This window comes from Corvus hawaiiensis, chromosome 8, assembly GCF_020740725.1.
Source record: "Corvus hawaiiensis isolate bCorHaw1 chromosome 8, bCorHaw1.pri.cur, whole genome shotgun sequence".
In the NCBI taxonomy this organism is placed as follows: domain Eukaryota; kingdom Metazoa; phylum Chordata; class Aves; order Passeriformes; family Corvidae; genus Corvus; species Corvus hawaiiensis.
The window spans coordinates 33390535-33408341 of NC_063220.1; the positions used below are offsets into that span (position 1 = coordinate 33390535).

General features: G+C 45.9%; 1 protein-coding gene across 2 annotated transcripts in view; it reads left to right on the forward strand.

Moving 5' to 3' along the window:
• The window catches only part of HK1 (hexokinase 1), a 35877-nt gene that overhangs the window by 11221 nt on the left and 6849 nt on the right, over nt 1–17807 (forward strand). For both annotated transcript variants that reach the window (XM_048310854.1, XM_048310855.1), the window contains 12 exons: nt 284–432; nt 5116–5235; nt 7905–8000; nt 9191–9290; nt 9382–9565; nt 9773–9928; nt 11489–11722; nt 12924–13228; nt 13799–13947; nt 14048–14167; nt 14988–15083; nt 15854–15953. In XM_048310854.1, the coding sequence (XP_048166811.1) occupies nt 284–432; nt 5116–5235; nt 7905–8000; nt 9191–9290; nt 9382–9565; nt 9773–9928; nt 11489–11722; nt 12924–13228; nt 13799–13947; nt 14048–14167; nt 14988–15083; nt 15854–15953 (1809 nt within the window). The remainder of the gene's footprint in view (nt 1–283; nt 433–5115; nt 5236–7904; nt 8001–9190; nt 9291–9381; nt 9566–9772; nt 9929–11488; nt 11723–12923; nt 13229–13798; nt 13948–14047; nt 14168–14987; nt 15084–15853; nt 15954–17807) is intronic.

A 17807-nucleotide genomic window follows, 5' to 3' on the forward strand; every position in this document is an offset into this window, starting at 1 on the left:
GATCTGGATACAGACTGTCCACTGTTTTGGATTCTTTTCGGGTAAACCCTCATTGCAGTTGCCTGTCTATCAATGGTGGTTGGCATTGCCATTGCAACAAGCTCATGTTAAGTTGTGGGGAATCAGATCAATGGAATCAGATCCATGTGGATGTCCTGCAGCTGGAACTTCCTTGCTGTAGGGACTGGGCATTTGCTTTGGTGGTGCACTTAACCGAGCTTGATGTTTCCCAGATTTATGTTGCATACAATTTTTAATCACTTGTGTCTTGTTTTCCACATAGAGAAAGGAGATTTCATTGCACTGGACCTTGGTGGTTCTTACTTCCGAATTCTTCGGGTAAAGGTATCGCATGAAAAAAAGCAGACGGTGCAGATGGAAAGTGAAATTTATAATACCCCAGAAGACATCATGCACGGGAGTGGAACACGGGTAAGCATCTCTTCCTTGGTGTGTCTCTGAAGATTAGCTGCTTAGATTTTAGAAACCTCCCACAAGAATAAGCTTAACATCTTAACAGTTGTACCTGCAGCATGCAAACTGAACTTCAGTGTTAATACTGAAAATGAATAAGCAGTACTTAGTTTAACAGAGCATGCACAGGTGCTGCAGACCTGCTGTCATCATGTGGGAGACTTCTGGATAAGTTAGGGAAAAGATGGCTTAGAAATAAAAATTCTGACTTTTATAGTGAACTTACTTTCCATGAATACAAATGGAGAGCAGGAAAACAACTTAGTCTTTGTAAGCAACAAACATGACCAAACCCTGCAATTGTAGTGTTAGATGAGGGATAGAAATCCCCATGACAGCCACATATCTGTGCTGGCAGTCTGAGCAACTCAGCATTCATGAAAAGTACAAGTACATTAGAAAAATAACGGGAAGCTGATAGAATGTTTTGGCACAGCTTCAACGTAAGTTTTGCTGAATAATTGGAAGGCTTTTTTTTTTTCAGTCTTCCCTGTTCCAAGAATAGAAAATATTTCCAGCCATTCACTTGGACTTCAAATTGAGTTCTTTGGAAGAATTTTTTTTTTTTTTTTATGATCAGGAAGTGGATTACACTGGCAGATTTGTCTTGGTGTCAGCATAAGGCAAAACAAGTAATTTTCATTGTTGGAAACAGCAAGGTTTTCACACTTTTAAGTAGAATGAGGTGCTGTTTAGGAGTATGAGACCTGCAGGAAACTTAAAGTTTGTTTCAGAAGAATAAACAAAAGAGGAGAAAAAGAAAAATTATGGGAACAGCATTTCTACCTTTAATATATTTTCTGTAGTTACCTTGATACCTTTATTGTCTGTATGTAATAAGTGCTGCTGCATTCTCATGCAGCCGTGAGTGTAAGATGGCAATTAGTGCTTGTCAATAGAACTGATAAAAGCATTGCTTTTATCATTCCAGTGATATCTGGACCACAGCAGTAAAATAACCTTCCTGGAAGGACTTTTCCTAACCTTATTGCTTTGTATTTGGGCCAAAAGGTCACGCAGTGGCTTTCCCACAGGGTGTTTTTGGAGGGGAGCTGAGCTGAGCTGCCTGTGGCTGGTGAGGGCAGGGGTGCTCAGAGGCAGGTTGGGAGCAGAGGGTTGCTTGTCCATGAATGGGTATCAGAAGCTGGAGACTGACAGGCAGCAGGGCTGTCTGCACACCCAAGTGTCTGTGCTGGGGAGGCAAGGCAAGCTGGCTTAAGGGGGTTCTTGATGGAGACATGATAAGGGTGGTAAGGAGAAGCCAGGAGGGGAGACATCAGGTCTGCTTTCTTTCCATGTCTTTGTCATATCTGTGTTTTCATTTTTCAATATCCAAAGGCCATTTGGCTGTTGGGAAGCAGCAGTGTGGAGCTCAGGCTGATAGTCTTTGTCATGGCTTTTAAGCTGAAAGAAAGGAGAACAAGGCTTCCCCTGACCCCATGGGCACAGTATTTAAGTACCAGGAAAATAAGAGGAGAACTCGGAAGTGTCATCAGAATAGCATCCGGATTTGAAGTTGTTCCATGACAATATCTAGTGCTTGCTGTGTGACTTCACAGGGAAGCATGGGGGATGCCCAGGAGGCAGACAGGCAGCTGATGATTGGGTGCTAATGACTGATGTATATGCTTGAGGTTTTCTGAAATGTCTGAGCCAGATTTGTGGAATACTTGGACTGAACTGCCTGTGTGGGGTAGGCTACTAATGATTTCCAGCAAGCTGTGCCATTAACTTTGCTGAGTTACACTCCTAAAGCTTAGTGCATAATCAGCTTATTGAAGGATTGTGATTTATGGCTTCATGTCTCACTAGCATGGCTCGTTTTGATATTTTCTACTTCATGGCATTCAGACTTCCATTTTTGTTCATCTGTCAGGCATGGGCTGACAGCTTTGCCAGTCAGGGACAGTTCCCTATCAAAGTCAAGGGCAAAACTCTTGTTGATTTCAGCAGTGTCATAGCAGGTCTAAAATTTGTAAGAAGCCTGTCTCCTGTGTCAGCTCAGTGAATGGGAATGTGCCTGAGACTTGAGTTTGGTGCTGCTCTTTGTGTTCTGCCACCACTGGGGGTAGCTTATGGATTTGGCTGTTCTCTTGATCTGAAACTGTGGTTTCCTTGCTCCTTAAATCATCCCCATTGAGGGGCTTGAGCCTGAGCTTGGATCTTCAGTTGCTTGTCAAAGTCTTCTGTCTGCTGGCCAAATGCATCCTTGTGGAGACCTCTTGGAGCCCAGCTTGAGCAGGCAACTTCCTGGTCAGGGGAATTAAGCCTGGTCTGTTGCTCTATAAATCAGACAGGTCCTTTCCTCTCGTCTGTGGCATTCACTCTGTCCATCTCTCTGACATATGATAAAATATTTGGCTCACACTGTTCCCTACTGCAAATCTGTGGGTAAAAGAAGATTTGGATTTTTCCTCAGTGCACCGTCCCTACTTTAATGAAATTCTACTGGAACTTTATATGTTGCCTCTACTATCCAGTCAGAGTCATTTGGCACTGGTAAGGTTTGGATGTCAATATGGGCATGGGCACACACAGACGCTTCCTTGAGTCTCTTTAGGAAAAATCTTACCAGTGTCAGTGGCAGCAAAACTAATAAATGCCTGTCTTTTTTCTGCTTTTGAGCCATGCCTTCCCTCTGTGGTTTATGAACAGCAGTAGCACAGCCAGACCGTGCATCACTGACTAGACACAGCTCCTGTAGTGTCCAAATTGTGGCTAATAGTTAACTGCATTTGTCTGCCCTTACAGTGTAGTGCTAACTCACATAGGTGGGCTTCAGCAGGTCCTGCCAGGACTGTGTGGGCAAACGCAGCAGGTGCACGGACTTTTTGGAGTCTATTGGGAATGCCCAGGAATTTTTTGCATTTAGACTTACAAAGCAGATCCCGTCTTTTCTCTATGCATTCGTAGTTTGTTGCATGAGAGGGATTTTTGTAACAACATACACAGTCAACATTTCTGCTTCCTGCTTTCTGAACTCCCGAGGGGTTTGAGGTTGGCCCCTGGTTTTTTGTTTGTAATCCTGGAAGCAGCTGAAAGTTTAGTAGGATTGAGTATTCAGCAAGATACTTTCAGATGGAAAACATGATCAGAACACACTCCTGCTATTTCTGTATTCCTCCTGGAGAAGTTGCCATATTTTATTACTTAACTGTAGTTCTTTTCGTAACTCCTCTTCCTCCATCCCTCATCTGGACAGTTGAAAATTGTCTTCCAGAAGTGCAGCAGTGTACATTGCATTCCCATGTTGTTTCTCTGTGTGGGTTCAGAAAAATGTCCTTGATTTGCCCAGGACAATGAATGGCAACATTCTCCCTGGGAAACCACTGTACTTTTCCTTAATCAAATCTGACCTCATTTAGGGCATGAGTTTAAGGTGTTCACTTTAATTGTAATATTACACACACTGCTTCTTGACCTGCTTTGAAGGACAAAATATTCATCATCTGTAATTGCTGCAGTCTGTCTGTAGTACATTCCTGTCTCTCCAAGACTCTTAACTGTTCTTAATAAAGCTGTGTGGGCTAATTGGAACCAACAGATGTCTTTTTGTACTCCCTCCCAGTTATCCCCAGTCTTCTGGGCAGATTATGTTCTCTCATCCCAACAATGCTGCAGATAGGATTGGATTTATTTTGTTTGGGCCTTTGTTTTTCAGGGAGTTAAAATGTGAAGCACTGTTATCTCCTGGGGCAGGCAGTGACTTGTTAATAGTTTGCCATCCATTTGTGGTATGGGTCAGTTGAAGGCATGTCTGGCTTTCTGGTGCTGGTAAATACAAATGTGTATTTTTGTTGCTTCAGTTGCTCAGGCTTGATTTCAGCTTTGAGCGTTGCACTCTACCTGAGGGACTTTCCAAATGGCTCAGTGTGAGAGGCCTTTGCGCCTCCCTGGTTCCTGGCCTGGCTGGCAGGGACACATAGTGCCATGGTCACAGGTGCCATTGAGGCAGCTGGGTGGGAGTTGGTACCCCCAAGCCTGGTGCAGGCTGCCTGCATAGCTGACCTTTCAGAAAACGCAAAAAATGTCCCCGTTTTGGGTTGTTTCTCGTAGCATGGAAAATATTTAGATGAATCCCTTGGGTTTCCTTTTGTTTGTTTGTTGTGTGCTTTAGGAATAGATTTGAGAGATGATGTTCTTTTGGGTGGCTCCTGCAAAGTGCTGGGTTCTTTGGTCTCAGCAATGCTTGAGTGAAGCAGATGTTATCTTCTCTACATCACTGTAAAAGTGCTCAACCTCCTGTGGGACTGGATCCCAAATGTTCTTTTGACTTGCTCCTTCCTGTTATTGAAAGGTTAAAAGAACATTTTTGTTCTCATCAAATGTTAAGTGGAAGGGTTACAGCAGACTCAAGAGCCTTGAGCCTCTTGTTTCAGGAAGTGTTTTTTATGGGTGTAAAATATGCCTGCAGAATTAGGTGTGTAAAAGGACAGTGTATTTCATAATGTATTAGTTATTAAGGTGTTAATATACCCTGCTTCAGAGTATTTTCATAGCTATGCCACTTATATATCCTTTAAAATATGGAGAGCTATTTTCTCCTTTCTTCTCACTCAGAGCAGTTTTCATATGGAGTTTGAAACAATTTCTCCCTCAAGCTGTATCTATATTCGTGGTGGTTTTATACTTTTCTTACAGCTTTTTGATCATGTTGCTGAATGCCTGGGAGACTTTATGGAGAAACAACAAATCAAAGACAAGAAACTGCCAGTTGGGTTTACATTTTCCTTCCCTTGTCGACAATCTAAGTTAGATGAGGTAAGAAGATTTCACAATTTTCTTAATATGCATAAGAGCTGCCATGTTATTAAAACATTGCCATGAAAGCAGTGTCCCAGAAAGGTCTCATTTTGGGGATAAATGAATATTATATTTCACTGTCAGACCGTGTTTATGTTTATGTTTCTGCCTGAAAGAGCTGGGTAACAAATGAGGAGGAGGCACCTGATGTTTTGTGCTGCCTCTGCGTGAGCTCCTTGCTGTTATGGTTTACCCTCTAAACATGACAGTGGTTTTCCGTGCCTCCTGTGCAGCCTTTTTCACCTCTGCAGAGGGTGGGGTTGGGAAGGACCCAGCCCAGCAGGGTTTGCTCGGGTTTTGCTGACCCTCGCAAGTGCACACAGATCCGGATCCAGGTGTCCCTGCCAAGCAACAGTCCTGAGCCGTGCCACTGGCTGGGCACTGAGGGCAGTCGGACAGGTCCCCTGGAACCAGCCTGCTTTACAAAGGGATGGGGATAACCAGCCTTGGAGAGATTCCCATGCCAAGGATGCTGTGGTATTTTCCTCCTTTTGCTCGTTGTACCACAAATGACTCAGCAGCCTCCCGGTACAGCATTGCCATGGCAACAGTGTAGCAAATGAATGCGGAAAGTTAAATCTGCACAAAACACGGAGAGGTTGCCCTGTTAAAGCACGACCTGCTTCTCCAGCTTGCAGGTCTCTAGGTTTGCCTGGTGCAACAGCCCCTCAGATGCTGGTGCTGAGGAGGGCCAGGTGAGGCATGATTTTTATTACATTTCATACTTCTTGAGCAGTGCTGAGAGCTGAACCCAGGGGTGCTGACTAACTCAGGGTCTGAAAGCGGTTCAGAGCAGAGAGCTGCCTTTAAGTGCATCACATCAGAAGAGATGAGTTGATCTTGGGGCAGCTCTCCCATCTGGCCATCGTGCATGGTAAGGCTCAGGCTCCTGACCACAGCAGAGCCGTGCTGGGGATGTGGTTGTGAAGTTGAGTTGCCCTTGGGAAGGTTTGCTTAGCTGCATGATGAAAGGTGCTTGTTTGTGGGCTGGTTTGCTCCAACCAGCTGGGATGGAATTGTGCTTGTGTGGGGCAGGCAGCATGTGGGGTGCCCTGGGGACACCTGAGCAGTGGCAGAGTGGAATGGGATAGTAAAGAGACAAGGGAGGCTGTCTCTTAAAAAAAAAAGCCAACAACAACAAAAAAATATTGACAGTTTTGGTGATGTGTTTTGAGTGTTTTAAAAATACATTTTTTCTGGATTCTGTGGGCCAGGTTTGTTCCTGGATTGCTGCTTCTGTGAGGCTGTGCTTGCCTGGGTGCTGTTTTCTTGTGCTTGGTAAGCAGAAGGAGGCAGGGTAGTCCCTGTTTTCTCCAAGGGTGATAAGATGGGCACTACATGGTTGGGCCCCACTCAACCCTGCTGCATTCCAAGGGCTCCTTCCTGCTGCCAAGGCCTTGCTGGTGAAGGAAAAATTCCTTCCAGCACAGTGGCCAGTCATGCTGAGAGGAGCTGCTCTTTGCCACTGTGGTTTGACCAGTTTCTTATAAAAGTTTTGTGAAGCATGGCGCCCTTTTGCCCATGAAAGCTGTGCCAGCAGAGCAGGCTTTGCCCACAGTTTCCCTGCACAGCAGCATGGGGCTTTGATGGGCTTCTGAATGATGCCCATGAGGGCAGCACATTGGCAAAACTTACACAAACTGAGTTTGTGGTCGAGGGGTAGGAGAGTATCTCCTGGTCTGGAAAGAGCTGCCCTGACCTTCTGTTCCCTGTAGCTATCTCAGTTTGGAGGGCAAATTTGATTTTTAAGCTGAGATATGGGCAAACGCACACCTGGGCAATGGCTGCTTGTGCCTACAGGCTTCAGCTTTTCTGGTTTTTAGCTTCTTGGACTCCTGTTGTGACAGATGTGAATATTGTGGTGGGTATGGAAAGCTGAGCTGGTCTGAGTTGTCTTTCTGTCAGTTGATTACTGTCAATGCTCTTTTCTTTCTTTTGTTATTATTTACCTGTACACTGAATGCTCTGATTCAGCCAGGCATTATGTAAATAGCAAATAAATAAGTGTAGTCGTTACCCTGGGGTATTTGCAGGCTCTTTATGAAAGTTTGCAGACAAGGAATTCAATACCAGGATTTTCTTTCTGATCTGTGCTGTAAAATAGGGACATGCATTGTTACATCTCCAGTATTTTCATTTGCCTCAACCCATAAACACGATCCCACAGTTAAACAAGCCCAGACAGATGGGACTCCAGGCAGTAAATGTGCAGCAGCCTGATCCCCACTGCAGCCAAATCCTGGACCTACCAATATCATATCCCTGCTCTGTAGTCAGTCCTGTAGAGTCAGCTTTTTCTGAAAGCAGTCTATTTCCATGCCCAAAACGATTAAATGGTTTTCCAAGAAAAACTGTCGAGGAGTAGCAGGGAGAAGAGTAGGCTGAAAATACAAAATGCAAACACACCATTTTCTAGCAAGGGAGGGGAAAAGAATTTTCTATCTTTCAGCTCACTGTAATTAGACTCTTAAGACCACCAATTGTCTCAGGTTGGGCTGTTAAGGTCATGTAAGAACAGAGGTCTGAAGATTCATTTGAAGTATAAAATCTCGTTTTTAAGGAAAAGAAATGATCAGTGTGTATCTTATGGTTGCATCCTGTTGAATGTTGCTGTCTTGTTTTATCAGGGTATTCTGATAACCTGGACAAAGCGCTTCAAAGCGAGCGGAGTGGAGGGAGCAGATGTCGTGAGGCTGCTTAACAAGGCCATCAAGAAACGTGGGGTAAATTGCACTTCTTTTTCTTTTTTAGCTGTATCTCAGCTTTGCCAGGGACCACTCTTCATGTCACTCATTGAGCAGATGGTCTGAGTGGTGGTGGAACTCTGCTTTCTTGCATGAAATGTGTGGGTTTGCTGGAAAAATGAAGCAGTGTCAGAGTTGTTGTGTGGAAGCTGTGATTTTCCTCACAGCAGAGAACTGAGTTGCTGTGTTGTGGCTTTTCACTGGCAACCTTCAGTGATTTTTATCATTCTCCAAAAACTGAAAAAGTGCTATGTGGCAGTGCTGGGGCCTTTCAGTGACGCCAACATGTCCCATTCCTGAGAAAGTTGGTCTCATGGACTGGGCTCAGCTCACTTGTGCACCTGCTGTGCTTGGGAGCAGGAGAGGAGCAGAGTAGAAGAGAAGGGGATTTCAGGCTCAGCGAGCTGTTGCTCCCTGAGTTTCTCACTGTTGACTTTATAGAGAATTAAGGTGACCAGGTTGCTGATATAAACAAATAAAAAGGCACTGAGCATGAGAGGGTTTGCATAATGCTTGCAGCCTGGTGATATGTTGATTACTCAGCCTCCAAAAATTCATTGGAAACTGGGCAGTATTTGCTTTCTTTGGGCAGTTGTGGACTCTTAAGGAAACCTGAATTTTGCTGTCACCAAACAACATTACTAGAGTCAGTTACTATCATTAGACTTGGTAGAACCACACAGTGAATTTCCACCCAGAAAGGAATGTCTGCATGTTATTTATTTAATCGCATTATTTTTGTATTAAAATCTTCACTTCATATAAAACACATAGATTGTTTAAGTGAATTCTGTAAGAAGTATTTTCTAGATTGACTCCTCAAGCAACTGCTCTAAATCGTTCCATGATGTTTCAGTGCAAAGTTCCTTCTCCCTCATGTATAGCCCTTTTCTTTCCTGCCTAAATGCGCTTATGTGAGAGCAGGCCTGTGCTCTCTAGAGTGATCCTAGTGCTGTTTCATTGCTTGCATTAGTCTGCTCTCATTGCCTTCTTGGGCGCGTGGGATGGGGAACTGGCAGACAGAACAGGGAATATTTAAAAAGATGAGCTGTGGTATTCAGACAGATTATTTATCTCCTGTTCCTTGTGAAACTATTTGCTAAAAGCAGGCTGGGATGAACAGGAGCAGCGTTTTCCAGAGGTCCAAGTAATGCTTTGTTCCTCCCCAGGACTATGATGCGGATATCATGGCTGTTGTGAACGACACTGTCGGGACCATGATGACCTGTGGCTTCGATGACCAGCGCTGTGAAGTTGGCTTGATCATTGGTAACGCTCGTTGCGGCTGTGGCGGGCGTGGGGCTTGTCTGCCTTTGCCTGGCCAGCTTGGTCAGTACCTTCTGCTGTCCTTTTTCCCAAGGCACTGGCACCAATGCCTGTTACATGGAGGAGATGCGGCACATCGACCTGGTGGAAGGGGATGAGGGCAGGATGTGCATTAACACGGAGTGGGGGGCCTTTGGAGATGACGGCTCGCTGGAAGACATCAGGACCGAGTTTGATCGAGAGATCGACCGTGGATCCCTTAATCCTGGGAAGCAGCTGTGAGTGAGGCAGTTATTTGTGAACTGTTCTGTTGTCTTCTGCTCTGTGCTCCATTTCCCACTTGTGTTAGGGATTCTGCAGTTCAATAAAGCTTTGCCTGTGGTGAAGCAAATCTCTGGCTGGGCCAGGCTTTATGGTGGCACAGATGGGCCCTGCTTCCCAGTGTTGTCCATGGATTTGTGGGTGACTGCTGTCCTCTCCTGCAGGTTTGAGAAGATGGTCAGTGGGCTATACATGGGGGAGCTTGTAAGGCTCATCCTGGTGAAGATGGCCAAGGAGGGGCTGCTCTTTGAGGGGAGAATCACCCCTGAGCTTCTCACCAAAGGGAAGTTTGAGACGAAGCATGTTTCTGCCATTGAAAAGTGAGTAATCTATCCCTTTTCACTCCTTGGACTTCACAGCAACTCTGAATGTTAATTTTCCTGCTCTCTTTGCATTGTGGGAAGGCATGCTGCATTGGAGGTGGCTGCCATCCTCTACTGCCCGTGCAGAGCTGGCGTGTGGGGACCCTCAGCAGACAGTCTGTGCCCTCCACCCCAAGATTTCTCCCTTCTTCTGTGTTGGGAGGAACTATAAAGTCTGCCAGTCCATGCAGCTTTCAGGGTATGAGCTGTAGTACCTCTCTCGCTGCTCACAGAATGAATTGGCTTAGTGCCTCCTAGCAAATACTTGTGTTGCTCTTTGCTGTTTCCCTGGGATTGCTGGGCAGAAAGAAAACAAGCATGACAAGGCAGAGCATTCAGTCCCATAGGCAGTGCCGGGTGCTGCACGGTGACCTCTGAGCTATGTGCCAGTTGGTTTCTTGGAGTGTCATCACCTCTTTGGTCAGTACTTACAGGCTCTTCCCCCCGTGTTTTTAAAATTCACATCACTGGGATAGTTTGTACCATAGTCATTGGGCTGGATTTTCTTTTTGAAATGGCAAGTACAACACTAGGGGAACAGCCAGTAACTTCTGTAATGCCTGTTCCTCCTGCCACATTTTACTCCTGTCCCTGCAGACCATGTTATCTGAACAACTTTCCATTAAATGTGTGTGTTCATTTGTCTTAACCACAGAGGTCTGTGTCGTGGACCAAGGTAATGTTGAACAGCAGTGAGAAAAATGCAATTGTTGAGAAATTCAGTTATTAAGAGGAAAAATTTGCCCTGAAATCCCACCTTGCTTCCTGAACCTAACTTTGGTTATAAGTAGGGGGAACATGCCTGTGCAGCCTCAAATTTCTGGCTAGTGCTAGCAAGATGCAAGAGTCCTTAAAAAGATGTATGGAGTATAGTTAGGGATGACAAGATATACTCCTTGTGTTTTTGTCTGGGAAATGACTGAGCTGGACAAGGAGAAGTTTTGCCAGAAGCTTTGCTCTCAGGCTGGGTGCTAATGAGGAAAAAAGCAATGCAAGAGGCAGGGATTCAGTGGGGTTGTAAAAGCCTGAAAAGAGACCCGTTAGCATGAAATTGCTTAGGCAACCTTAGCTCAGGGTTTTGTTTTTTGCCCTGGGCTTAATTTATGGAGACATGCGAGGGAATGAGTGTGGGATTAGGTGTGTGCTCAGGCCCGTGCTGAATTGTGGGGCTGATGCTTCATGCTCAAGAGAAGCTGTTTGCAGTTTAAAGCATCACTGTAATGAAAAAGCATTTTAATTTCTCCAGTTCCTCCTTGTAGTGCGGCTGCTGTAGTACCTGGAATTGCATTGTTTGTAGGTGGCATGTTTGCACCAGGCTTTAATGGAAAGCTTTTCCATCTGTGAATGAATGCATGTTTAGAGCATTTTATTTCAAGCCTCATGAAGCTTTCTAGTCCAGATCTCTAAGAAATTTTCTTTCTAACCTTCTCAAACCCCAGGCAGGGACACCTATGTTTGGATGCACCTCAGTCCTGCAGTCCAGTACATCCCCACTAAGGAGTCCCCTTTACTTTGCAGGAGCAAAGAAGGTTTGAACAAAGCCAAAGAAATCCTGACCCGGCTGGGGGTGGAGCCGTCCCACGAGGACTGCATCGCTGTCCAGCACGTCTGCACCATTGTGTCCTTCCGCTCAGCCAACCTGGTGGCCTCCACCCTGGGTGCCATCCTCAACCAGCTGCGGGATAACAAGGGGGTCGGCCGCCTCCGGACCACCGTGGGGGTGGATGGGTCCCTCTACAAGATGCATCCACAGTGAGTCCCTCTGCTCCTGCCACTAACACTTCACCTGCCACGGGCTCTGGTTTGCAAAGGGGTGAGCATGGTGAGCATGTCATCCCAAGACGTCACCCAGGCAGGCTGTGAGATGATGAACCCAAAGCATGGGCATGGGGGTTTAGGTCTGAGCTGGGGAGCTTAGGGGGGAAAGGAGACGTCTTTTAAGTGAAAAATTTGTGTCAGATTCTAAAAACCCGACAAAACCACACAGAAAAGAACCAAACCTCTGAGTAACTGGATACTGCAATGTCAGGGAAAACTAGGGTGGTCTGAATAGGTAACTTAAGGGATCCTCAAGAGACCTCTTGGAAGGAGAGTTTCTTTGTACAAAACATTGCTTTGTGCCCATTGATTGGGCTGTGAGGAGACCTGAGGAAATTAATTCACCTTCATCTCCATTTCCAGTTTAATGCCCATGCTGAACCCTATTTTTGCCAGTCTTTTCTGAAGATATGCTTGAAAACTGGGGTGAGGGGAAGAAATGGTGCTTAGATTTCCATGGCCTGTAACAAACTGACTTTGTCTTGTTTTCCCCCATCTTGAAAGTTACATTTTTAGTGAAGCAGCTGTATAGATTTTTGTAGAAATCAGAAAATTATGTTTGTGGGTGAACTTCTGAAAGGAGAAATATGCCTAATGTTTCTTTTCCAGTTTCTCATTATTTATTGAAAAAGATATTTTCCTTCGTTTAAAAACCCATAAAATTTCAGCAAACAAAAAAATTTCCGAGAATGCTGTTTTGACTCGCTCTTCCAGACGGGGCAAGGTCTGGGGATTGTTAAGATAATAAACACTGGGCACTGTTGGTTTCTTAACTGCTACCCACACCATCTAAACCAACAAGTTCAGGAGAGGACCCCAGGAGAAGGAGTTGGAGCAGCATTGCAGCCAGGGAGTTTCTCCCATCCAGGATCAGGTTCAGGGGATGAGACTGATGCTCTCCCCTGCATTTTTCTGGCTTTGCTTAGAAGTTCAGGAGGAAGGAGGCTGTAGGGAAGAACTGCTCTTCCCTGTTAGTTTTTCTGCTTGGGAGGCTGTAGCTAGTTTGGGCATGGTGAGTCTCCCCATTCCCCTTGCAGTGGGTCGGTGTGGGCAGGGCAGATTTTGGGGGGGTGCAGTGCAGATTTTGGGGCGTGGGCAGTGCAGAGGCCGGGCTTGCAGCCTCTCCTCCCCACAGGTACGCCCGGCGCTTGCACAAAACCACGCGGCGCCTGGTGCCTGACTCGGAGGTGCGGTTCCTGCTGTCGGAGAGCGGCAGCGGGAAGGGAGCGGCCATGGTGACAGCCGTGGCGTACCGGCTGTCGGAGCAGCACCGCCTCATCGACGAGACCCTGGCTGAGTTCAAGCTCACCCACGAGCAGCTGCTGCAGGTGAAGAAGAGAATGAGGGCGGAGATGGAAGCGGGGCTGAAGAAGAAGACTCACGAGACTGCCAAAGTGAAGATGCTGCCCACCTTCGTCCGCAGCACGCCGGATGGGACAGGTAGAGCGTGCCTTTGCTGGAGTGGGGACACTGGCTCAGCTACAGGGCGCTGAAACGGGCTCCCAGTGTGGGGTTTGGTGGAGGGTGAGCAGATCTGGTGCGACCAAAGAAGAACCTGAGCTGTGCAAAGGAGGAGAGCTGAGCACTGGCCCTGCTGGCCTGTGCTGGTTGCTGGCAGCCTGGCCCCCTGTCCTTGCCTCAGGGTGCAAGCAAAGTCACAGCTTGAGCTGAGAAAAGCACAGCTGGGATCATAAAACCACAACTGAGATCATAAACCCTGTTCACACTACTTGGGTACTTTACATTTCAGGGTGGCTGGCCAAATTTCAGCTTTCTCTTGGAACAGTCGTGTGGGTCCTTTTTTGCTTGTTGGTTTAAAGGAAGACAAAACAAAAAATAAAACAAACAAAAAAAAAAGCTGGAATAATCAGAGCCGCATCTAAAGTCCTCTTTTGATGAAGATCTTCCCAACTGAGTTTTTAGAAGATTTTCTATCAAAATACTTTGAGAGAAGCATTTATTCAGATTTTACTTGTGGTTCTTCAAATATACACACATATTTTTTTACAGAGAATGGAGACTTTCTGGCACTTGACCTTGGAGGGACAAACTTCAGAGTTTTGCTGGTGAAAATCCGCAGCGGTAAAAGGAGAACAGTTGAGATGCACAACAAGATCTATGCCATTCCCATAGAGGTGATGCAGGGAACAGGAGAAGAGGTATTTGTGTTTCTCTTTGGCTGCACTGCTGCTTTTTAAATAGCTCCTTAAGAGCACATAACATGTACAACTTCAAATATTATGACTTTTCTCTTTAAAGCTGTTTGATCACATCGTTACCTGCATTTCTGACTTCCTGGATTATATGGGGATAAAAGGCGCACGTCTTCCTCTTGGCTTCACCTTTTCCTTCCCTTGCAAGCAGACCAGTCTGGATGCTGTAAGTTCCTTAGTACCTTTTGAATCTGCTTTTGTGCTTATGCCAGGCCTGATTTCTCTGCCTTCATGTCATCCACGTGACACTTACAGGAAGGTCATACAAGGGGAAGGTTCATGCTCTGACCCTGACCAGTGCAGCTGCTCCTATAAATAGTTCCTTTAAGGGTAGTAATGCAAATGCTGCTCAGCCCGTGACTGTGACAGATAAGAGCATTTAAATTTTCCATGGTGGTCATATCCCTTTTTTAAGACATTGTGTTTTTTCCAACTGTATAAACCTGCTGGTGTGTGACACTTCCCTGGTTTTGCAAGCAGTAAGCAAAAGTCCAACCCTGCTGCCAGCGCCTATTCCCAGCTGATCTTGTCTCACTGGATGGAGTGGTTGCACCAGAATCTGTGGGCTGTGTCACCCTAAGGGTGACAGTGTGGCCTGAAGCACATCCCTGACAAATAGACTTGTGTTCTTTTCACTTACATGTTTAACTTCACTGTCACATATTTACACCAGCCCAACCTCTGCAGCTGTTAATAGTTTCCTATTAGCTGGGATTTTTTTAATGAAAGGCATAATTTCTGTAACACTTTTGGGTTTTTGAGTTCCTGTCACACTTTTTTTATTTCTTTTAGTTTGTTGCATTGCTCTGGAAATTTAGAGCCCGATCACAATTAGTTGTTTTAGATGACAATTCCACGTACTAAAGAGATATTCCTTTCCACAGGGACTCTTCCGTAAAACATCGCACTAAAGCATTTGAAATGTTAAGTGTACAGAATAACATCTGAGTCCTAGCAACTTGATAACCTATTTTCTTGCTTTTTAGGGTATCCTTCTCAATTGGACAAAAGGCTTCAAAGCTACAGACTGTGAGGGAGAAGATGTGGTATATTTGCTTAGAGAGGGAATTAAAAGAAGAGAGGTGATTTTTTCTTTTCTTTTTTTTTTTCCTCATTCTGCTCCTCTCCAGAATGGACAGACCTTGTGGGTCAAGCTGGCTCCCTCTCACAGGATTTGTGTGCCTTGTAGACATGGGCTGTCTCCTGTCTTGCACAGACGGTTGTTTTTTCCCCCAGAGGCTTCTAGCTTTTCACATTTGCTTGAACTTTCAAGGCTTCTTTCAAACTCTGTGGCAATTGTGACACACATGGAGAAAGCAGGAGTTTTCAAAATGGTGACTGTAGGAATGCACCTCAGTGCACCCTAAAGGACAATTTTCTCCTCCTCTTCTTGACCTTGAAAAAGCCTCAACCAGTCTAGCCAAAACTTTCTAGGAAGGGAAGAAAAATAGCTTGAGGAGGATGTTACTTTTGCACAGTTTTTACCAGCCAGTGAAAAGGAAGTCTTAAAACCTTTGTTACTGGAATTGCTACAAAATTGTTGTGATATTGAATGTTTATACCATGTGCCTGTGTAAAAGATGTGTGCTTAAACACACCTAAGCCAAGGAGAACAGCCAGGAATATACTTCATTCTGAAGACAGTCTGTCATAGGTAGAGCATGTACCTTAGCTGCCTGCTGGTAGACAAGGTTCCTATTTTTGCATGTGTGAAATCAGGCTGGTAATTTCAGTTGTTTGTTTCCAGGGTGTTTTGGCAGCCTCCCCTTTGGTGTGCTCCTTTCGTGTCCCCTTTGGTGTGACGGACTGCCCCTAGCCCAGAGTTCTCACTACTATTTTCTCTCTCCCAAAGGAATTTGACTTGGATGTGGTGGCTGTGGTGAATGATACAGTGGGCACAATGATGACTTGTGCTTATGAAGATCCAAACTGTGAGATTGGACTCATTGTGGGTATGTGTTAGAGCTGCATTTTATTAAACAGCACATCCACACATCTGTCTCTATTCTCATGGAGGCATCCCTGTGGCTAACTGAAAATAAACCTAGGATATCCAGGAGGAAAAGAGAGCGGAATTCAACAGCCAACTTGGTTCTGTCCACAATCAGTTGAGATAAGCAGAGGCTGTGATGCTCAATAAATTCTGCCTGTTTTATTTGGTAAAGTCATGGTGCTGCTTGGGAGGAGAGCAGATGTGGGCTCCTGGAGCTGCTGTTAGTTTAGCCTGTAAGAGTTTCCCTGCTGGGGTGTTCTGGTGGTCCACAGCTTCCCTCAAGCATGTGGTCTCTCAGAGTAAACGTGCAAAGTGCAGCCACAATTCCCAAATGGCATGTGGTGGAGAGCTCTGATAGACTGAGTGCAGTGACGCAGAGCTCCCTTCCCGGCAGTGAGACAGCTGAAGTAATTCCACAGGCGACTGCCGATGCCCTTGCAAATGCCACGCTTGGGGAGCCTGAGTCACGGGGCAGTGTGAATTCCCAGAGCTCTCCAGAGAAATGAGTTTTCCATGGGAGAGAAGGGGACAAGGAACCTGCAAGCTTTAAGAATGCTTTCAGTTGTGAGGTGGCTTATAGGAAAACAAAACGCCACCAATTTCTCCTCCAGACAGTTGGAAAATGTCCAGGATGAATCAGCACAGTGCAGTGTGGGTAGGAAGCCGTGTCTGCGCAGCTCCATCGGTGGCATTTTCAGGAATCAGAGTTCCCTACAGGAAGGACAACGTGTCCTTGGGGTGCTGAGAACATCCCCTGGGGACCGTCTGCTGCAGCCCTGCCAGATATGCTGTGCAGCCAGCATGTCTGTGTGCAGAGCAGGGGGTCAGAGGTGGCCTGGGTACATCTAGGATAATGGGAATGAAAGCTCCGGGGCTCTGACAGCTCCCTCTGCCCTGCCTGGATTGCCTGGCTGATGGCACCTGAGGGAGGTTGGATGCTGGTGGCAATCCGCAGTTGGATTTGATCAGGTTTGTTCCTGCAAACCTGGCTCTCAGTCTGCAAACCCAGACATTCCCCCCGCCAAACCCTGTGCTGTGGCTTAGCTCTCCTGCAGCAGGGGCGTACTGTGGGAGGATCTATTTTAGCTCAGACTGTATTGATATAATTCCCTAAAAAATGGCAGAAGAAAACAGACTTGCTGTAGCAACTGGTACAGAGTATGGGATGCAGGATTAAATGAGTTCAAGTAACTCCAAGAGAACTTTTGCCCTGATTAGCAGCTAAAGCTGCCTCTCTTTGCTAATAAAGCTTTGCTCCACAAGACCTCTGTGTACATGGAGCATTTAGCCACATTCCTTAGGATCCCCTGTAAGAAGTATCAGATATTGCCTCATCTCAACATGGGAGTAACCTTTCTACCAGAGAAAATAAGCAGTTAAAATCAGAAAAACCCCCCAAGCAATCAGCTGGTAAAACCTCTGCTGCCTCAGAACTTGCTGAGGTTTTCAGTTCAGCACATTTTCCCCTGAATTCTGTGGGTCCATGGGCTTTGTGGAAGGTGGTTCCGAGCTGCAAAACCCAGCTGTCTGCTTCCTGCAGTTTTGGGGTCAGAAGCATGTGATGTTTTGTGTGGGACCCTCAGCCAGCTGGCCTGGGTGAGCTTCCTCTCTGAGCCACCCTGAGCAATGCACCACAGCAGTAATGTTCTCCTTCAGTTTAGGATTATTGAAGAGTGGGGGTTTGGGTTTTTTTCTGATGTTTCAAATGATGATTCAGCTACTTCTTTCAGAAAAAAACCACATTTGAGATCTCTCAGAAGGTTTATCAGGGCTGTGGTGCTGGCTCTAGTGTTGTTTTGTTGCAACCAAAGAA